A 14921-nucleotide genomic window follows, 5' to 3' on the forward strand; every position below is an offset into this window, starting at 1 on the left:
CGCAATAGCGTCATTGCCTATACGCAGCCAAAATCGCCGAGCTGCGGTGACCCTTGAGCCCAAGGTCGGCTGCCACGACGGGTGAGTCTCACGGCCGGCCCTATTGCGAATGGCCTAAGTTCCTAACCTATGTTAACATCCTCCAAATATTTAGTGTTAACTGCATTATTTAACTTAGGGTCGGACTTCTAGAATCAAAGTAGTATATTACTATCGCAATAATGGGGGTTTAATTTTTTTAATACTATGTTACGATCATAAAAGAAGAGGAACAGCAGTAACCGCAAGGAGCAGCAACAATCAATAAATGGAAAGCTAGGTAGAGACTCTTATCATTCGAAAATTTGTAAAAATGTGATAGCTTGAGAGCTGTGGTCATCGGGCATCTCTTCGTTGAATGTATCGTGTTCGTCTCGTTATTCTTCGTGGGCGAGTGTAGTTTCTTCAATCAGTATATCTTCTCCATCTTTGCATCTTCGAATTCTTCATACATGGAGCACAATGTTTACCTTTGTTAAAATGAGATTGCATCAAAATACTGAGATAGATAACGAAATAGAGTAAAAATACATTGCAATAGACAAGAATAAAACAACTCAGTCATTAGATTACATAAATACAGAAATTGTTTTTCTCCTCCTTTTATGTGAATGTGTGTAGAGAGAGAGAGAGTCAGAGCTTAGCAAACAACGATTTCCTCTTCTGGAGGTGAGCAGAAACTGCTTCTTTCAAATCGTCAGAGATAAGCACCGCAGAGTTCCACGTGGCAACATAATCCAAACCTTGCTGCAACGCCATGTCCCTGCTCTTAATCAACACCCGCTTCGTCCCAATTATAGCAAGCGGCGATCTCCCAGCAATCCCTAATCCATCACAAATTCAATTTCAACATTCCAATTTCCAATAGCATATCTAATCCGCCGAAACGACAATCTTACCCTCGGCCACTTCAGCTACCCCTTTCTCCATAGCTTCTCTATCTCCGAAAACTCGCGACACGAGCCCTAGCCGCATCGCCTCCAATCCAGAGAAGTGCCGCGCCGTGAGCGCCAGCTCCATCGCGTTCCCGAACCCGACGATGCCGGGGAGCCTCTGCAGCGTCCCGAGATCCGCCGTGATCGCGAGATCCACCTCCTTCACCGAGAACTCCGCCTGCTCCGTGCAGTACCTCAGATCGCACGCCGTGATTATGTCCACGCCTCCGCCGATGCACGCGCCGTGGACGGCCGCGATCACCGGCTTCCTGCACTCCTCCACCGCCGTCACGGTCTGCTGCATTGACTTGATCTCGCGGCGGAGTTTCTCACGATAGCGCCCCTCCTCCGCGGATCCGGCGTCATGAGTGATGGAATTGAGGAGGTGGAGGTCGATCCCCGTGCAGAAGTGCTTGCCGGCGCCGGAGAGGACGACGACGGCGACGTCGGGGTTGCGGTCGAGGGAGGAGAGGGCGGCGGGGAACTCGGTGAAGAAGTCGGCGGAGAGAGCATTGCCGCGGGAGGGGCGGTTGATTACCAGATTAAACACTCTTGAATTTGGGGATTTCCGCTTGATTTGGAGGGTTTTGTAATTAGAATCTTCCATTTTCGCTTCCCTTATCTAACCAAATTATTGAATCTAATCTCTTCATGTAGATATGCAGATAAGAGATGCCGGCTTTTTGGGCCTACTTCTCGGCCCATTCTTTTACCACTTCAGGCCCAGTAAAACATCTTTCATTCGGAGATTTAAAAAGGATTTATTGCGAGGGAAAAAAATTAATACAAATAAATGCTTACTAGTTCATTCTTCCACAACTAATATTCATCCACTACTAATACACAACCGTCTTGATGTCGAATGATAAGAGTTCTAATATAAAACTTATCAAAGAGAAAATAAAAATAAATAATTGAATAATCGGAAATCGAAACAAAAAAATATGTATACTAGAAGGATTAAAAATATGAGAAGAAAAAGTGGCGGACCATGTTACTAAAATGGATGATTCTTTTTATTTCGATAGAACAAAACGATAAACATCATAACTATTAATTATAGGCGAAGAGAGTACTGCTTTTATTTAATATCTATAGTTTTACTAGTATAAATTAATAAAGTGAAAAAGAAATTAAAAAAAACTTAATTCAATTATTTTTAGTAAAAATGAATATTAGAACCAAAAAATTTATCAAAAATTCAATATGACTGACTATAATATTTCATAAACGAACCAAAACAAATTGGCTATTTATTCATTTGAGACCTTATTAGTTACTATGACCTCTAGCTGGCCTTTTGCGGCGGTGACGGCGCCGCCTCTAACAAAACACTACAATGTCGGTCTCTAAATTTAGCAACCAAAAGTTTCACATCATCAATCATATACTACTAATACAATTATTAATTAAAAATTTGCGTAAGATTTTCAAACTAGTAAAAGAAGATGAATCGTATTACTCCCTGTAGAATGAAAAAATTGCAGCAAATGTTGTAAACAAGAAGTATTGACGTACTAGCTAGAGTACTAGTTGATAGAACACAAGATTGAACAAAATTAAGAAGCTGCTCAAACAACAGCAGGCAGAGGCGCTTGGATGTGGCGTGGTTCAACAGTTATTTCGCTAGGTACAACTGGAGCAGCAGTGCCTTGGATCTCAGGTGTTCCGACAACCTTAATATTCACTAGATTGATGATCTTCTCCATATCTTTTTTTAGAGGCTTCTTGTTCCGGTAAATCAGATACACCAACATTTGTATCATACTCAAGCAAAATCCCCCCACATTCGGAAGCTGCACCATATAATTTACATTAATAACTTAATTAATTAATTATTTCAATTAGTAGTAGGAGTATTAATTAATCATTACTCACCGCCACATATAAATCCTTTTTGAACAAACCGTATCCGAACCACATAACTGCATTCAATGTCAAGAAAAATGACAAGAGAAAAGGCATGTACTCCACGCTTCGAGTCCGGACAACTTTAGCCTGCATAATTAATCACTCAATTAATATGTTATCATATAGTACTATTATTTAAAAAAAACTAAAAACTAAAAATAGTACTACTAGTAATTAAACTACTTACAATGATTATCAAGGGAGATGCAAAAACACAGATGGAAAAGGCGACACAAACCCATCCAACCACCTTAGCTCGAGTTTGGCCCTTGAACATGAAGAATGTGACCGCGAATATCAAGAAAAGGAGCCCCACATTCATCGCCCCCAGAATCTTGCCGGCGTGAGCCTGGAATCATTTGATTTTATGATCATATATATATGTGTAAATGCAATTCCAAAATGATTAATCAATGAAAGAGAAGTATGTTATATACATACCCTAGCTTTCTTGGAAGCATAGATGAAGAAGACTATGAGGTAGGCAGTCTCAACAATGGATCCAAAAAGATTGATGGTGATAATAAGCACAGCGTCTGGTGTTAGCATTGCATAATACAGCCACAACATCGACGACATCAGGGCTGTTGCATAAGGTAGTGAATCGAATCCCATCGTTGATTTCGCCTCGTAAATTTTCCTGAATGTTGGCCTGCCAATTCAACCATTTTTTTCATTGTTAGTACTACTCCATTTTTTTCATATAATATACTAGTAATAATTCTGGTAGTATAAACTTACACTGGAGCCAGGAAAAGCAAAAATGAAACAACATTGCCTGCACAGACAAATTACAACACATTAATTCAATCACAAATAGCAATAATTGATTTCATCCACATCAATAGTTGAAGAGATCACAACCTTTCCATGATTTATATAATAGTTTCATGCGTTTGAAATTGGCCAACATCCTACCTACCTATATCTATATACATCTATGATTCTATATATATATATATATATGTATGTACATATGAGATGGGAGTAATTTATACCTAAGATGCCGAATGTGAAGACCCATGGATGATCAATGTCGAAGAGGGCCATGAGAGGTAAAATAGAGGTTGAAGGTGTTTTAAATTAAATCACAATTAAAAACCGGCTTCTCTTGCTCTTTCTCTCACTAATTGTTGATACAAGAGTTAGCTAGTTCATGCAGGAAATGGGATGATTGCGTTTGCTTATATATAGGGAGAGAGGTGTGGGAGAGACAGCAGTGCCGGATACAAATTTGGAAGGGATAATAATACTCCAGTTATTTTTTAATCGGTTCTTTTTTATTTTATTAATTTTAGTCTATTATCAAAATTATATTCTATAAGCGACTAGACCTACTATAAAAATTTTTAATTCAGAAAATCAAGTTTAAAATATCATATACGTATTCTTATGATCGATTTTAGTAACCATGAAATAAGATTTAATAAAAATTTGCTAGCCATAAAAAAATTTGTGATATGGATTAATAAAAGAAAGAAAAGAAAATAATGAGGGTAAGATGTAATAATATAAATTAACAAAATAAAAAATTGTTAATCCTAAAATAAAATGTAGAAATATTAAGAATTAATTAAGAGAAGTTCATTTTAATAGGCATGAGTTGAGATTAATAAGGATTAATTAAATGAAAAAATATCGAAAATTTCACTTTTCCAGAAATGAAATAAAATGTAGTACTCTTTTCGTCCGTCGTCAATTAGTAGTCCCATTTTTCATTTCATTTCGTTCCTGAATATGATTTACAATCACTTTTATAATACATTGTACTCCCTCCGTTCCATGTTAATAAACGTGTTTCATTTTCAGCACTTGTTTTTGAAAATTAATATTCCTCCCTTCGTTCTACAGTAGTAGAAACATTTCATTTTCTGCACTCGTTTTAATAAAACTGATGATAAATAGTTAACGTGGAGAGAAAATAATGTAGAGAAGCGTTTTATCTACAATATTCTCTCTTTTACTTTACCTTTTCTCCACTTTAACTATTTATAATTATTTTTTCAAAACGAGTGCAGAAAATGAAATGACTCTACTACTGTGGAACAGATGAAGTAATATATAGTTAGAGTGGAGAAAGAATAATGCAAAATATATTATTTTTATATAATAATATTTATATAAAAATTATTAAAAGTTGTAATTATTAAAATGCGAGGTTTATTATTATTATTATTATTATTATTATTATTATTGTTATTTTCTGTATGTGAGGTTTATTTTTATATTCTTATAAAATGTGAGTTGAATGAGATTTGTGAAATATGGAACTTATTACCATTCCCTCTATTCTATATTAATAGAATCGTTTCATTTTCTGCACTTATTTTAAAAAAATTACTAATAAATAATTAAAGTAGAGAATAATAAATTAAGAGAAAAAATAATGTAAAAGAAACGAAGAAAACAATAATAAGATCCATATTTCTTTTATCTCATTTCACTCGCATTTTATTATAAAATGATTATATAATAATAAACCTCACGTTACACCTTTTTTCTACTTCCTATGAATTAGAAGAAAAAAAAATGTTCCCACAAAAAATCCTCTAAATCCGCCACATGAAGAGAGGAGTAGAGATTTTAGTCATCTTTGTTGCATGACATGTGGAAAAAAATAGTAGGTGGCGTACGAAAATATGGTGCATGCCACACCTCAATCCGACGTGTCTCCGCGTCCTTAATTAATCATCACTAATAAATAATCCCTACTCAATTAATTAATCTCACACGAAAACAGAGTGTGAGATAGGATTAGGAATGATAAAGTAGTGTTAAGGTGTGATAAGTATGAGGTAGAGAGGGAGGATGGGCGTTATTTGTCACGCAAAATGCCCAAATTGGTGGTCGCATATAAAGATGATGAGTGGCTCACGTGACACTACTAATTTAAGCACCCCTTAAATCATCATCATCCTATTATTTGTTTCATGCTTAACATTTATTATCAAAAATTCATTAGCTTTTACACTTATTTATTCATAAATATATGAATTTTAAATATTTTCTAATTTTTTGTCAATTTTTTTATTTTAATTGTAAATATACGAACATTAAATCTCGAATAATATCATTCAACATATCTTAAAGGAATAATAGACATTTAAATTATGAAGTTTTGTCAAATTATGATTAGTCTCATAATCTTGGAAATCAGAATATGAAATCACAAAGTTTCAATTTTTCTCATTTGTACACTAATCGATGTTTTTGTTGATGTTAAAAACGACATTGTTCGATAGAATAAAATAAAATAAAAGAAAAAAAAACTCCTTCCGTCTCACTCTATTGACACATTTTCCTTTTTGTGATATCTCAATCTAAATGATGCATTTCTAAATATAAAAATATCACTCTCTCTACTTTTCCATCTCTCTTACTTTAATCTCTCCAATTTACTCACAAAACAACACTACATAAAATCTTTTGCCGATTTAGAAATGTTCCACTTAGCATGGAACGAAGGTAGTGTTTATTTTAGTGAAACACGTCATTTTGAACATTGTTAAAAGACGCTATTTTGTGCATGAATGTTACAATTGAGAAAAAATGAAATTTCGTTATTTATTAACCACAATTTGACAAAACTTCATAATTTCAATGACTATTAACCATATCTTAATTAATAGTACTAAATATCATTCTAAAAATCTTGACATGATAATAAGACATCTAAAAATCTTGTTATGATAATAAGATATCATCCTAAAAATCGTAAATAACCTTTAATAGTAATATCGTTTTAAAAATCTTGACATGATAATAAGAAATCATTCTGAAAATCTTCATATATATGATAAATATACATTATTTTTACGGATTTACTAATACTGGGTCTACTTTTTTACTTTTAGATACAATCTTGTATGAAATCAATTTGTAATGAAAGAAAAAATATAAAGTTCATAATTAAGAAAGCGTATTGAAGTAAGCAATGAACGTGAACGACATATATATTCATACACTATGTCAATCTCTCTATTTTAAGGATAAGTTTGTTTTAAAAATTGTTACAATCATCACAAATATGCTTATAATAGATGTCAAATTTGATGTAGCTGTAATTTGTAAGGTTTTTGGTCTTTAATAGTATTAATAATGGTGTTTATTAAAAGCATAAAATATTAATACACGCAAAAAAATTTAAACTGAATTTATTAAGGCTAGTAGCTAATAAAAACAAAAGACTTATAATATAAATCTTACACTACAATACCAAATCCAAAACGCATTACTACTGTTTAAAAATGGAGTATTTCGTTTAATATGAGTTAATAAGTAATTTAATTGCTTTAGTGCAAGCAAGATAACTTAAATATCCACCAATGAATACAACATATTATGTGTATCTGGCATATTACTTAATTAATGGCCGATATTCAGAATAAGTAATTATTGGCTTTATATAATTAGTCACACCATTGAATAATATCCTTAAATTTCAAACCCTTTTAAAGAGGTTACGTATTAAGAATTGAAAATACGCCTATGCTATGTGAATACGAGGTGGACCCACATACTTTGCATGGACACGTCAACATAACTAGTCACTTTTAATTTAATTTTAATTTTAATTTTATTATTATTATTTTTATTATTAATTATTATTATTATAGGCGAACACAACTTGTAAAGGCTTAGGCCCATAGTGCCCATACCACATAATTTTTTACTCATTACACTAAAATAAATTGAGACGCAATTAATTGCATTTGAATTTTTTTAAAAAATAACAATAATTTAGGACGCAAAAGAATGCGTTCATAAAATAAAGATAAATTAACTTAATCTTTTGTTTTTTCAGGACGTTTTCATTTGCGTCCTCTAATTTTAGTTAGGACACAAACAAATGACGTTTTTTAAGTGCCGGTGGTATATTTAGAAACACAAATTAACATCTGTAATTGTATTTAAAAATGTCCTTAACATGTTGCTTTTGTTGTAGTGTTATTTCTATTATTATTTTTGTGTATATTATCTTTATCCCTTACTAAATTGATATAAATAAAAACTACTACTAATTGTCAAAGATTGGAGGACTAGTCGAGGCTGAAATTAGAAAGAAAAAAAATTGCTACAAAAAGATTAGTTTGAATAATAAAATGAGGAATGACAAGTAAAGAACAAAGTAAAAAAAAATGGTCTAACATAAACCCAATTGTTAAGTTAAATTAATTATTATACTAATTTTAGCATGCACTAAATATGTTATGGTATATTTTTGTATAATATATGTACATAGTTATCCGATATGAGAAATGTATATTAAATAATACTCCTATCAACATTTTTTTATAGTAAAAATCCCATCAACAAATTTTTGTAGTAAAACTCCTATCAACATTTGTTTGGAACCAAGGATGCCATTTTGTAGTGTTTGTTGTTGAGCGGGGGTTGGATCCCCTGCTGTGGAGGAATCACGGGGATGTTGTGCACTCACAGCTTAATATTTTTTATATATTATATTTTATTAATAAAATATTAAGCTGTGAGTGCACATCATCCCCTACTGTGATTCCTCCATGCGGCAGAGGATCCAAGTCCTGTTGATTGTGGGTGAAAAGTGATAATTGTAATGAAGACCTTGATGCTTGGATTATATATAAAATTTAATAATCATGGTCGCATATTGAATAGGAAACTGTGGTATGTTGGGCTAAATCTCACTGCACACGTGACTTTTGTATATGATTAATACTTCCTCCATCCGCGAATAAGAGTCTCATCTTTCTATTTTAGTCCGTTCGCAAATAGGAGTCTCGGTTCATTATTACTATAAATGGCTAAGAGGCCTCACATTCCACCAACTTATTTCACTCACATATCATTTAAAACTAATATATACAAGTGAGACTCATATTCCACTAACTTTATTCTATCCACTTTTATTAACATTTCTTAAACCCATGCCGGACAGAAATTGGACTCCTATTCGCACACGGAGGGAGTACTATATTAGTGGTCAAGTGATTAATGTGTGTGTCAATGCGGGTTTGGATCCCCTGCTGTGTAAAAAGGCACAACAGGGAGTGTGGTGCTCAAATACACACATATTTTATTCATAAAAATAATGTTAAAATATTAATTTTATTTAATATAAAAGGGATATTGGCACCTAATATCATGTAACTTTCAACAAGTTGTGTTTTTCCCACGAACTTTAAAATTGACAAATAATATCACGAACTTTACCCCGAGTTTGTTATTTCCCACCAATAAAAAAATTCCGGCTATACTAATAGATTGAAGAACAAATTTGGAGGGTATGCTTCAAGAAAAAATATTCTCAAAGATTGAAAATCTTGAAACTCTAGAAGTTGTTTTCGAGAAATTATGAAAAAAATGATATTATTTGCCGGAATTTTTTCATTAGTGAGAAATAACAAATTCGGGATAAAGTTCTTGATATTATTTGCCAATTTTAAAGTTCATGGGAAAAACCCAACTTTTTGAAAATTACTTGATATTAGGTGACAATATCCCAATATAAAATAATTGCTTGGTTGGAACAACATCCGCTGCTGTAGCTTTTAGCACAACATGGGATCCAAACCCGTGTCAATGTCTAGCAAATACGAGTAATTGTTGTGATGAACTTACATGATTATGACTTGAGTAAAATCATAGCTTTGGTTCCAATAAAATATATCTTCAACTCTCCCTACATTTGGCGTCATCGCATTTCACTTCCAAATTTACTTGTTTCAATTCCACACATATTCTTTAATAAACACCAAAATAGTATTGCTCTTGTATCAAATTAGTAGTTGTTTTTCGTGTGGCTACAATAATTACGCAATTTAAAAATATACAACAAAGGAAAGAACAAATTAAATTAGGGAGCAGAGTGGGAGTTGGTAGATTACGTACAAAGGCTTAGTTACGCAATTTTTTCAATTCGAATTGGAAGGGGAACTCAATCGATTTATGTTGCATGTCACTTTTAACATTATTATATATTTTTATTTTGCATAATCTTATAAACCACTCACAACTCAATTTTGGCTGCCGTCCACTTTTAACATCATCACTTTTATCTAATTTTTCTCTGATCACATTATCTACTAATATTTCAAATATTTTTTCTTTTCTTTTTTCACTTTATCAATTTCGTATTAAAATGTGCGCCGTCTCTAAAGTATGGCTTCAATAGTCATATATACACACACCACAAATGGATGGTATGTACACATCAACTTGTGTGTGCTACTTGTCGCTATACATTGAACGGAAGGTTCAAATTTCAAAACGAATTAATTAATATTCTTTCAACTGAAATTAAACTAGTTACTTATGTTGCGTGCAAATTATTGAAAATGCAACCATCTCAAATTGTAGCTTCTATATGCATTACAGAAAACAGAAAAGGGTTATTTGTGCTAATTGTTTTCCTTTATTTTGTGTTCTTTTGTGGGTAGTTTCATTTAGGAGAAGAGCAATGTATTTCGATTCAATTCAAAAAGAGAAATGGGGCGACGAAAAGGTGTAACAACAATTCATATCTTGTGCCTCAATGCCATGCCCCCACTACAACAATTTCCTTATTCAAATAATCAAGCTTCTCAATTATCGGGTAAACATCCTAAACAATGACACAAAATCAACCATTTACCCCGTACAACTATAATACTATAAGAAATAAAATAGAATTTCTCAATTTCCGGATAAACATCCCATACAAAATCGACCATTGACATATAATTGTATAATATAAAAAATAAAATAGAAATTCTCAATTTTCAGGTAAACATCCAAAATAATTATATGAAAACTACCATTTACCCTAAATAAATAAAATAGAATTTCTCAATTGTTGAGTAAACAATCCAAACAATAACACAAAATCGACCATTTACTCTATATAATACTTAACATAATAAGAAATTTTAAAAATAGAAATACAAAAAGTAAATGGAAAGGTCCTACCGGGAGTCGAACCCAGGTCGCTGGATTCAAAGTCCAGAGTGCTAACCACTACACCATAGAACCTTATTGTGACGTAAAACTAAGTAGTTGTACTAAATATACTAATCATTGTTTAATCTGCAACTACTAATTAATCATGAAATTTAATACTCCTATGAAACAAGATTATTGAAACAGACAGTTGTGGCATTTTTCTGGGGTGAAGTTCAAATTGATGAATTGGGAGAGATTAAGGTATTGTAGTCTGCCTTCGTTCTAGCAAACACCCCCATTCAAATATTGTGATTTAGCAAGAACAATATCCATGATTAAAATAAACTATAACATGGATAATCTGAAAACTTCTCATTAACCATCTGGTTTTCTGGAATTCCTAGCTTATTCAAGTTTATTCCTTCCAATGGTATACATGTCGATAACAAGATACAATCTACATTTCTTTCTCCTCAACCAAATCAAAAATCGAATCTTGTAACGTAGCGAAAAAACAAATCGCGCAAATGAGAGCTGCGTGAAGCTGTGACTAGTGAAGTGCATATTACAGTCATGGACTAAGATGCTATTCGTCAACCCCAAGATCGCCCCACTTAACGTTGTATCTGGCTGCAAGGTAATGGGCCCCTACAGGTCCTCGACTTCCATAAGGATAATACTCGGGAACTTTTCTGTTTTCTTCGAGATCCTTCAACACAGGGGTGAAGAGTGCCCAAGCAGCATCTAATTCGTCACTCCTGATGAAGAGCCTCCTCTCGCCTTCGACAGCATCCAGTAGAAGTCTCTCATACGCATCAGGTATCTCCTTTGAGTACCTACACAACACGAGATAATAACCAACATTTCAGCCCCTAAACACTATATCACTTTCAGGGATTTGTGTAAAGCATTGTGTGCAAAAGACAGGAGAATTTATAACAAAGTTGAAATTGGAGAATTCTCATTAATACCTTGCTTTATAAAGAAGATTGAGATTGCTTTGGTCTAATCTCATTCCTAGTCCAGGGACTTTGTTATTAATCTTCAAATAAATAGCTTCATCAGGCTGAACCCGAATCACAAGCTCATTCGTTGCTTGGTCGATATCAGTCCCAGAGCTTCGGTTGTATAAATTACCAGGAACATTTCTGAACTGCACCCTTATTTCAGCCCTAAGAAAAGGAATACATTTAAGCGCCGAGCCCTGATTAGTGAGGTATATATCATATATTTGGACTTTGTTATACCTTTTATCATGTAAAGCTTTTCCAGCTTTCATTAAAAACGGCACGCCATCCCATCTTGCATTATCTATGAAAAGTGCGGCAGCAGCAAAAGTTGGGGTTAAACTGTCCTTGGGAACAGTTTTGTCATCAGTATATCCCGGGTATGAGACACCTCCCTTCGTGTGAGACTTATACTGCCCTAGGATAACATCATCAGCTCTTATAGGCCTCATGGAGCGCAAAACTTTAACCTGCAGTTCGTCAAGAATTAGCATTCTCTTCAGCAGAAACCAAAAATGGCAATAAAAAATACACACAAAGAGAAACCTTTTCGTTTCTAATATCTTCGGCATCCAAACTAACAGGTGTTTCCATGGCAAAGAGGGCCAGTATTTGGAGCAGATGGTTTTGCATTATGTCTCTCATGATTCCGTAGTGGTCAAAGTAGCTGGAGCAGAACAAAAGGATTAATAAGAAAAAATTCCAAGTTTACTCATTAGAATTCGTTCAGTATCAAATAAACCAGATTGTTTACCCTCCCCTTCCTTCGGTGCCAAAGTCCTCGGAGAATATCAATTGAACATTCCTTATATACTGTCTCGACCATAAGGGTTCAAAAATAAGATTGGAGAAGCGAAGGACAGAGAGATTCTCTACTAGCTCCTTTCCTAGGTAGTGATCTATCCTGTAAAGAGAGAATTATCATTAATAAACATAGCCAATCAGATTTTAGCTGAAGCAATACATCATAGTCTATCGTGATAGGGAAATGCAATTTACATGGAGATGGAAAATTAACGTACCTGAAAATCTGATCCTCGGTCAGGTATTGCTTTAAAGATTTAGTCAAAGCAGCAGAGGATTCAGAATCCCGGCCAAATGGTTTTTCAACAATGACCCTAGTCCAGCCAGCAGAAGCAGTGGCGGAGAGACTAGCACATTTTACAGCATCTACGAAAATGTTTGGTGGGATGGATAAGTAAAATAGCCGATTTGATACGCGACCAGCCTACAGAAGCCAATCAGCATCATATCTTCAGTATATACAATGAGTTTTATAGCCAGGAAACATGCAACTGCAAACAACAAGATAGTCATATATGCAGATGACGTTGCATAGCATTCACAATATGTCCAACAAACAGATGCTGAGTGCCATATGAATGCACTCCCATTAATCCTAGCCATCAGCTTTGACAGTACTTGTGCACCGCTATAATTAGAAGAGAAGAAAACGAAGGCAGAGCCATAGACTACAGCAAGTAGCTCTACTTAAAATCTCAAATCACCAAGTAATGTTTATTCCAACTTTCAAGTAGAAACATCTAAAGTCGGCTGGGACTAATTAGCACAAATGACAGCACATATAAGAATATAAGAAAAATGAAAAGCTTACCTCATGCTCCTTCAGTATCTTATCAAGCTCAGCGAAATTCTCCTGAGAATCATATTGGCCAGAGTGGTAGAAACACCTTTGAAGGAACTGCTCCATCTTTTCACCACAATTTTCCCTAAAAACATATCAAATTCTTTTTAAACCAACACTCAATTAAGTCCCCCATAAAATTAAGTGCAACACTCGCCAAAATTAAATAAACTCATATTAGCAAACAGCAGCAGTCACCTCTTGTCAATTCTGCAAGTAAGAGTCCTGCTAACCATATCTCTTAGTTCAGCATCTGTCATCTTACTACGGGCATAACCAAAGATAGTGAAATGCTGCAACAAATAAAACAACAAATAACCATCAATTAGGTGGAATTCTAGCAGGCTATGAAAGAGAGCAAGCTATTCAAGTTTTAGGTTTCATTGGGTGTTTCCCCCAAATGTACTACGTTAATCCAATACGAGAAATTCCAAACAGACCTCAGGTAGGCAATCCTCATAGTATAGTGCAAAAAGAGCAGGAAATATCTTCTTCTTTGCAAGGTCCCCAGAGGCCCCTACAACTGTAATGCTGACAGTTGATTTATCATCACTAACATCAAAATTACCAATCTGGTTCTTCTCCTTAGGCGGTGCAACCGACGTCAGCCCGTCTTTCAAATTTTTCGAAGGAGCTTCATTTTCCAATCCAGCAACTGTTGCAGCCAAAGCACCTATGCAATTTATTCAATCAGATAAATGGATTTCTGCTTATGCTTTCTTAAAAAATGAATCCCAAATGCTCAAACTTCACAAATCAAATTCTAGGTTTCTTCAATTCACAACAGTCTAAAAAACAATCCGCAAATTGATCCAAATCCGAACAACACAGTCAACAAAAACATGAAAGAGATAGTAGAAATGCACTATGCTAATCAACCATGGATAAAAAAATAAATAAATAAACACAAAAGTCAAAAATTGGCGTCAGCTCACAAAAGGATGAGAAATTGGTGAATTAGAAAACATACCATCTTGCATGAAAACCACATTAGGAAAAGCGTTGCACTTGAATTGCAGAGAAGCGTATTTGGGTTTAGGAGAAGCGGCAGGAAATGGAAAATAGGGATTTTGGTGAGACCAAATAGAGGATGAATTGGAATAAGCCGAAGATGAAGAACAGCAGTGGGTGGACAGAGAGATGGGTGTTGCGGCCATAATCTCAAACCAAATTCCTCCCAATTTGATACGGAGATTGAGAAAGACTGGTTTTTGATGCAATATAGAATTTGTCGAGAGGTTTGTAGGGTGGCCTTGAGATCTCCGAAAGGCTGCTGAGTTTTATTTTTGGTGGGTTTTGCCACTTTGACGATGAGCAAAGGCTACTTTGCCTACTTGTCAGATTAATTAATAATTAATTAATTAATGCTATAACAATTATTGTCGGATATTACTAATTTTTCTTTCTTTTTAATCACTTATACAAAAAGGTATACATCCATCAGAATTTAGATTTAAGTCAATTGCAGTATTATTTCTCTTTTTA

The 14921-nt window shown here is 34.1% G+C and overlaps 3 protein-coding genes and 1 non-coding gene across 5 annotated transcripts; all 4 read right to left on the bottom strand.

The window, feature by feature from the left end:
• Nucleotides 1–211: 211 nt before the first annotated feature.
• On the bottom strand, nt 212–1621 carry LOC121767521 (delta(3,5)-Delta(2,4)-dienoyl-CoA isomerase, peroxisomal-like). Of its 2 annotated transcripts, XR_006043130.1 has the most exons (3): nt 939–1621; nt 613–863; nt 212–509 (listed from the first exon to the last, which is right to left on the bottom strand). XR_006043130.1 is itself a non-coding variant. In XM_042163805.1 (2 exons), exons 1-2 carry the CDS (start codon nt 1579–1581, stop codon nt 673–675), a joined length of 834 nt encoding a protein of 277 aa, XP_042019739.1. In that variant the 5' UTR covers nt 1582–1621; the 3' UTR covers nt 547–672. The 2 variants fall into 2 exon arrangements, 1 of the variants encoding a protein (XP_042019739.1); XM_042163805.1 differs by lacking the exon at nt 212–509 and having other exon boundaries at nt 547–863.
• Nucleotides 1622–2206: 585 nt separating this feature from the next.
• Nucleotides 2207–4034, bottom strand: LOC121767522 (bidirectional sugar transporter N3-like). Its single transcript, XM_042163806.1, has 6 exons — nt 3884–4034; nt 3627–3663; nt 3327–3537; nt 3073–3234; nt 2853–2972; nt 2207–2770 (listed from the first exon to the last, which is right to left on the bottom strand). The coding sequence occupies exons 1-6, from the start codon at nt 3933–3935 to the stop codon at nt 2546–2548; spliced, it is 807 nt and encodes a 268-aa protein (XP_042019740.1). The 5' UTR covers nt 3936–4034; the 3' UTR covers nt 2207–2545.
• Nucleotides 4035–10802: 6768 nt separating this feature from the next.
• TRNAQ-UUG lies at nt 10803–10874 on the bottom strand. The gene has a single exon. It is a non-coding gene; the product is annotated as a tRNA-Gln (tRNA).
• Nucleotides 10875–11137: 263 nt separating this feature from the next.
• LOC121768973 (glucose-6-phosphate 1-dehydrogenase, chloroplastic-like) lies at nt 11138–14745 on the bottom strand. Its single transcript, XM_042165610.1, has 10 exons — nt 14407–14745; nt 13877–14109; nt 13635–13729; nt 13407–13521; nt 12814–13019; nt 12546–12695; nt 12338–12458; nt 12032–12261; nt 11756–11956; nt 11138–11620 (listed from the first exon to the last, which is right to left on the bottom strand). The coding sequence occupies exons 1-10, from the start codon at nt 14591–14593 to the stop codon at nt 11371–11373; spliced, it is 1788 nt and encodes a 595-aa protein (XP_042021544.1). The 5' UTR covers nt 14594–14745; the 3' UTR covers nt 11138–11370.
• Nucleotides 14746–14921: the final 176 nt, after the last annotated feature.

The sequence above is a fragment of the Salvia splendens genome, chromosome 15 (genome assembly GCF_004379255.2).
Source record: "Salvia splendens isolate huo1 chromosome 15, SspV2, whole genome shotgun sequence".
Lineage (NCBI taxonomy): Eukaryota > Viridiplantae > Streptophyta > Magnoliopsida > Lamiales > Lamiaceae > Salvia > Salvia splendens.

Excerpts from the sequence above, each read along its gene's own strand:
- LOC121768973 (XM_042165610.1), bottom strand. The coding sequence starts at position 14,593 with ATGGCCGCAACACCCATCTCTCTGTCCACCCACTGCTGTTCTTCATCT. Across the intron at positions 14,110-14,406 it reads TGTGGTTTTCATGCAAGATG|GTGCTTTGGCTGCAACAGTT; the intron begins GTATGTTTTCTA and ends TAAATTGCATAG. Across the intron at positions 13,522-13,634 it reads ACTTGCAGAATTGACAAGAG|GGAAAATTGTGGTGAAAAGA; the intron begins GTGACTGCTGCT and ends ATATGTTTTTAG.
- LOC121767521 (XM_042163805.1), bottom strand. The coding sequence starts at position 1,581 with ATGGAAGATTCTAATTACAAAACCCTCCAAATCAAGCGGAAATCCCCA. Across the intron at positions 864-938 it reads GGTAGCTGAAGTGGCCGAGG|GGATTGCTGGGAGATCGCCG; the intron begins GTAAGATTGTCG and ends GTGATGGATTAG.
- LOC121767522 (XM_042163806.1), bottom strand. The coding sequence starts at position 3,935 with ATGGCCCTCTTCGACATTGATCATCCATGGGTCTTCACATTCGGCATC. Across the intron at positions 3,235-3,326 it reads ATGCTTCCAAGAAAGCTAGG|GCTCACGCCGGCAAGATTCT; the intron begins GTATGTATATAA and ends AAATGATTCCAG. Across the intron at positions 2,771-2,852 it reads AAAAGGATTTATATGTGGCG|CTTCCGAATGTGGGGGGATT; the intron begins GTGAGTAATGAT and ends TATATGGTGCAG.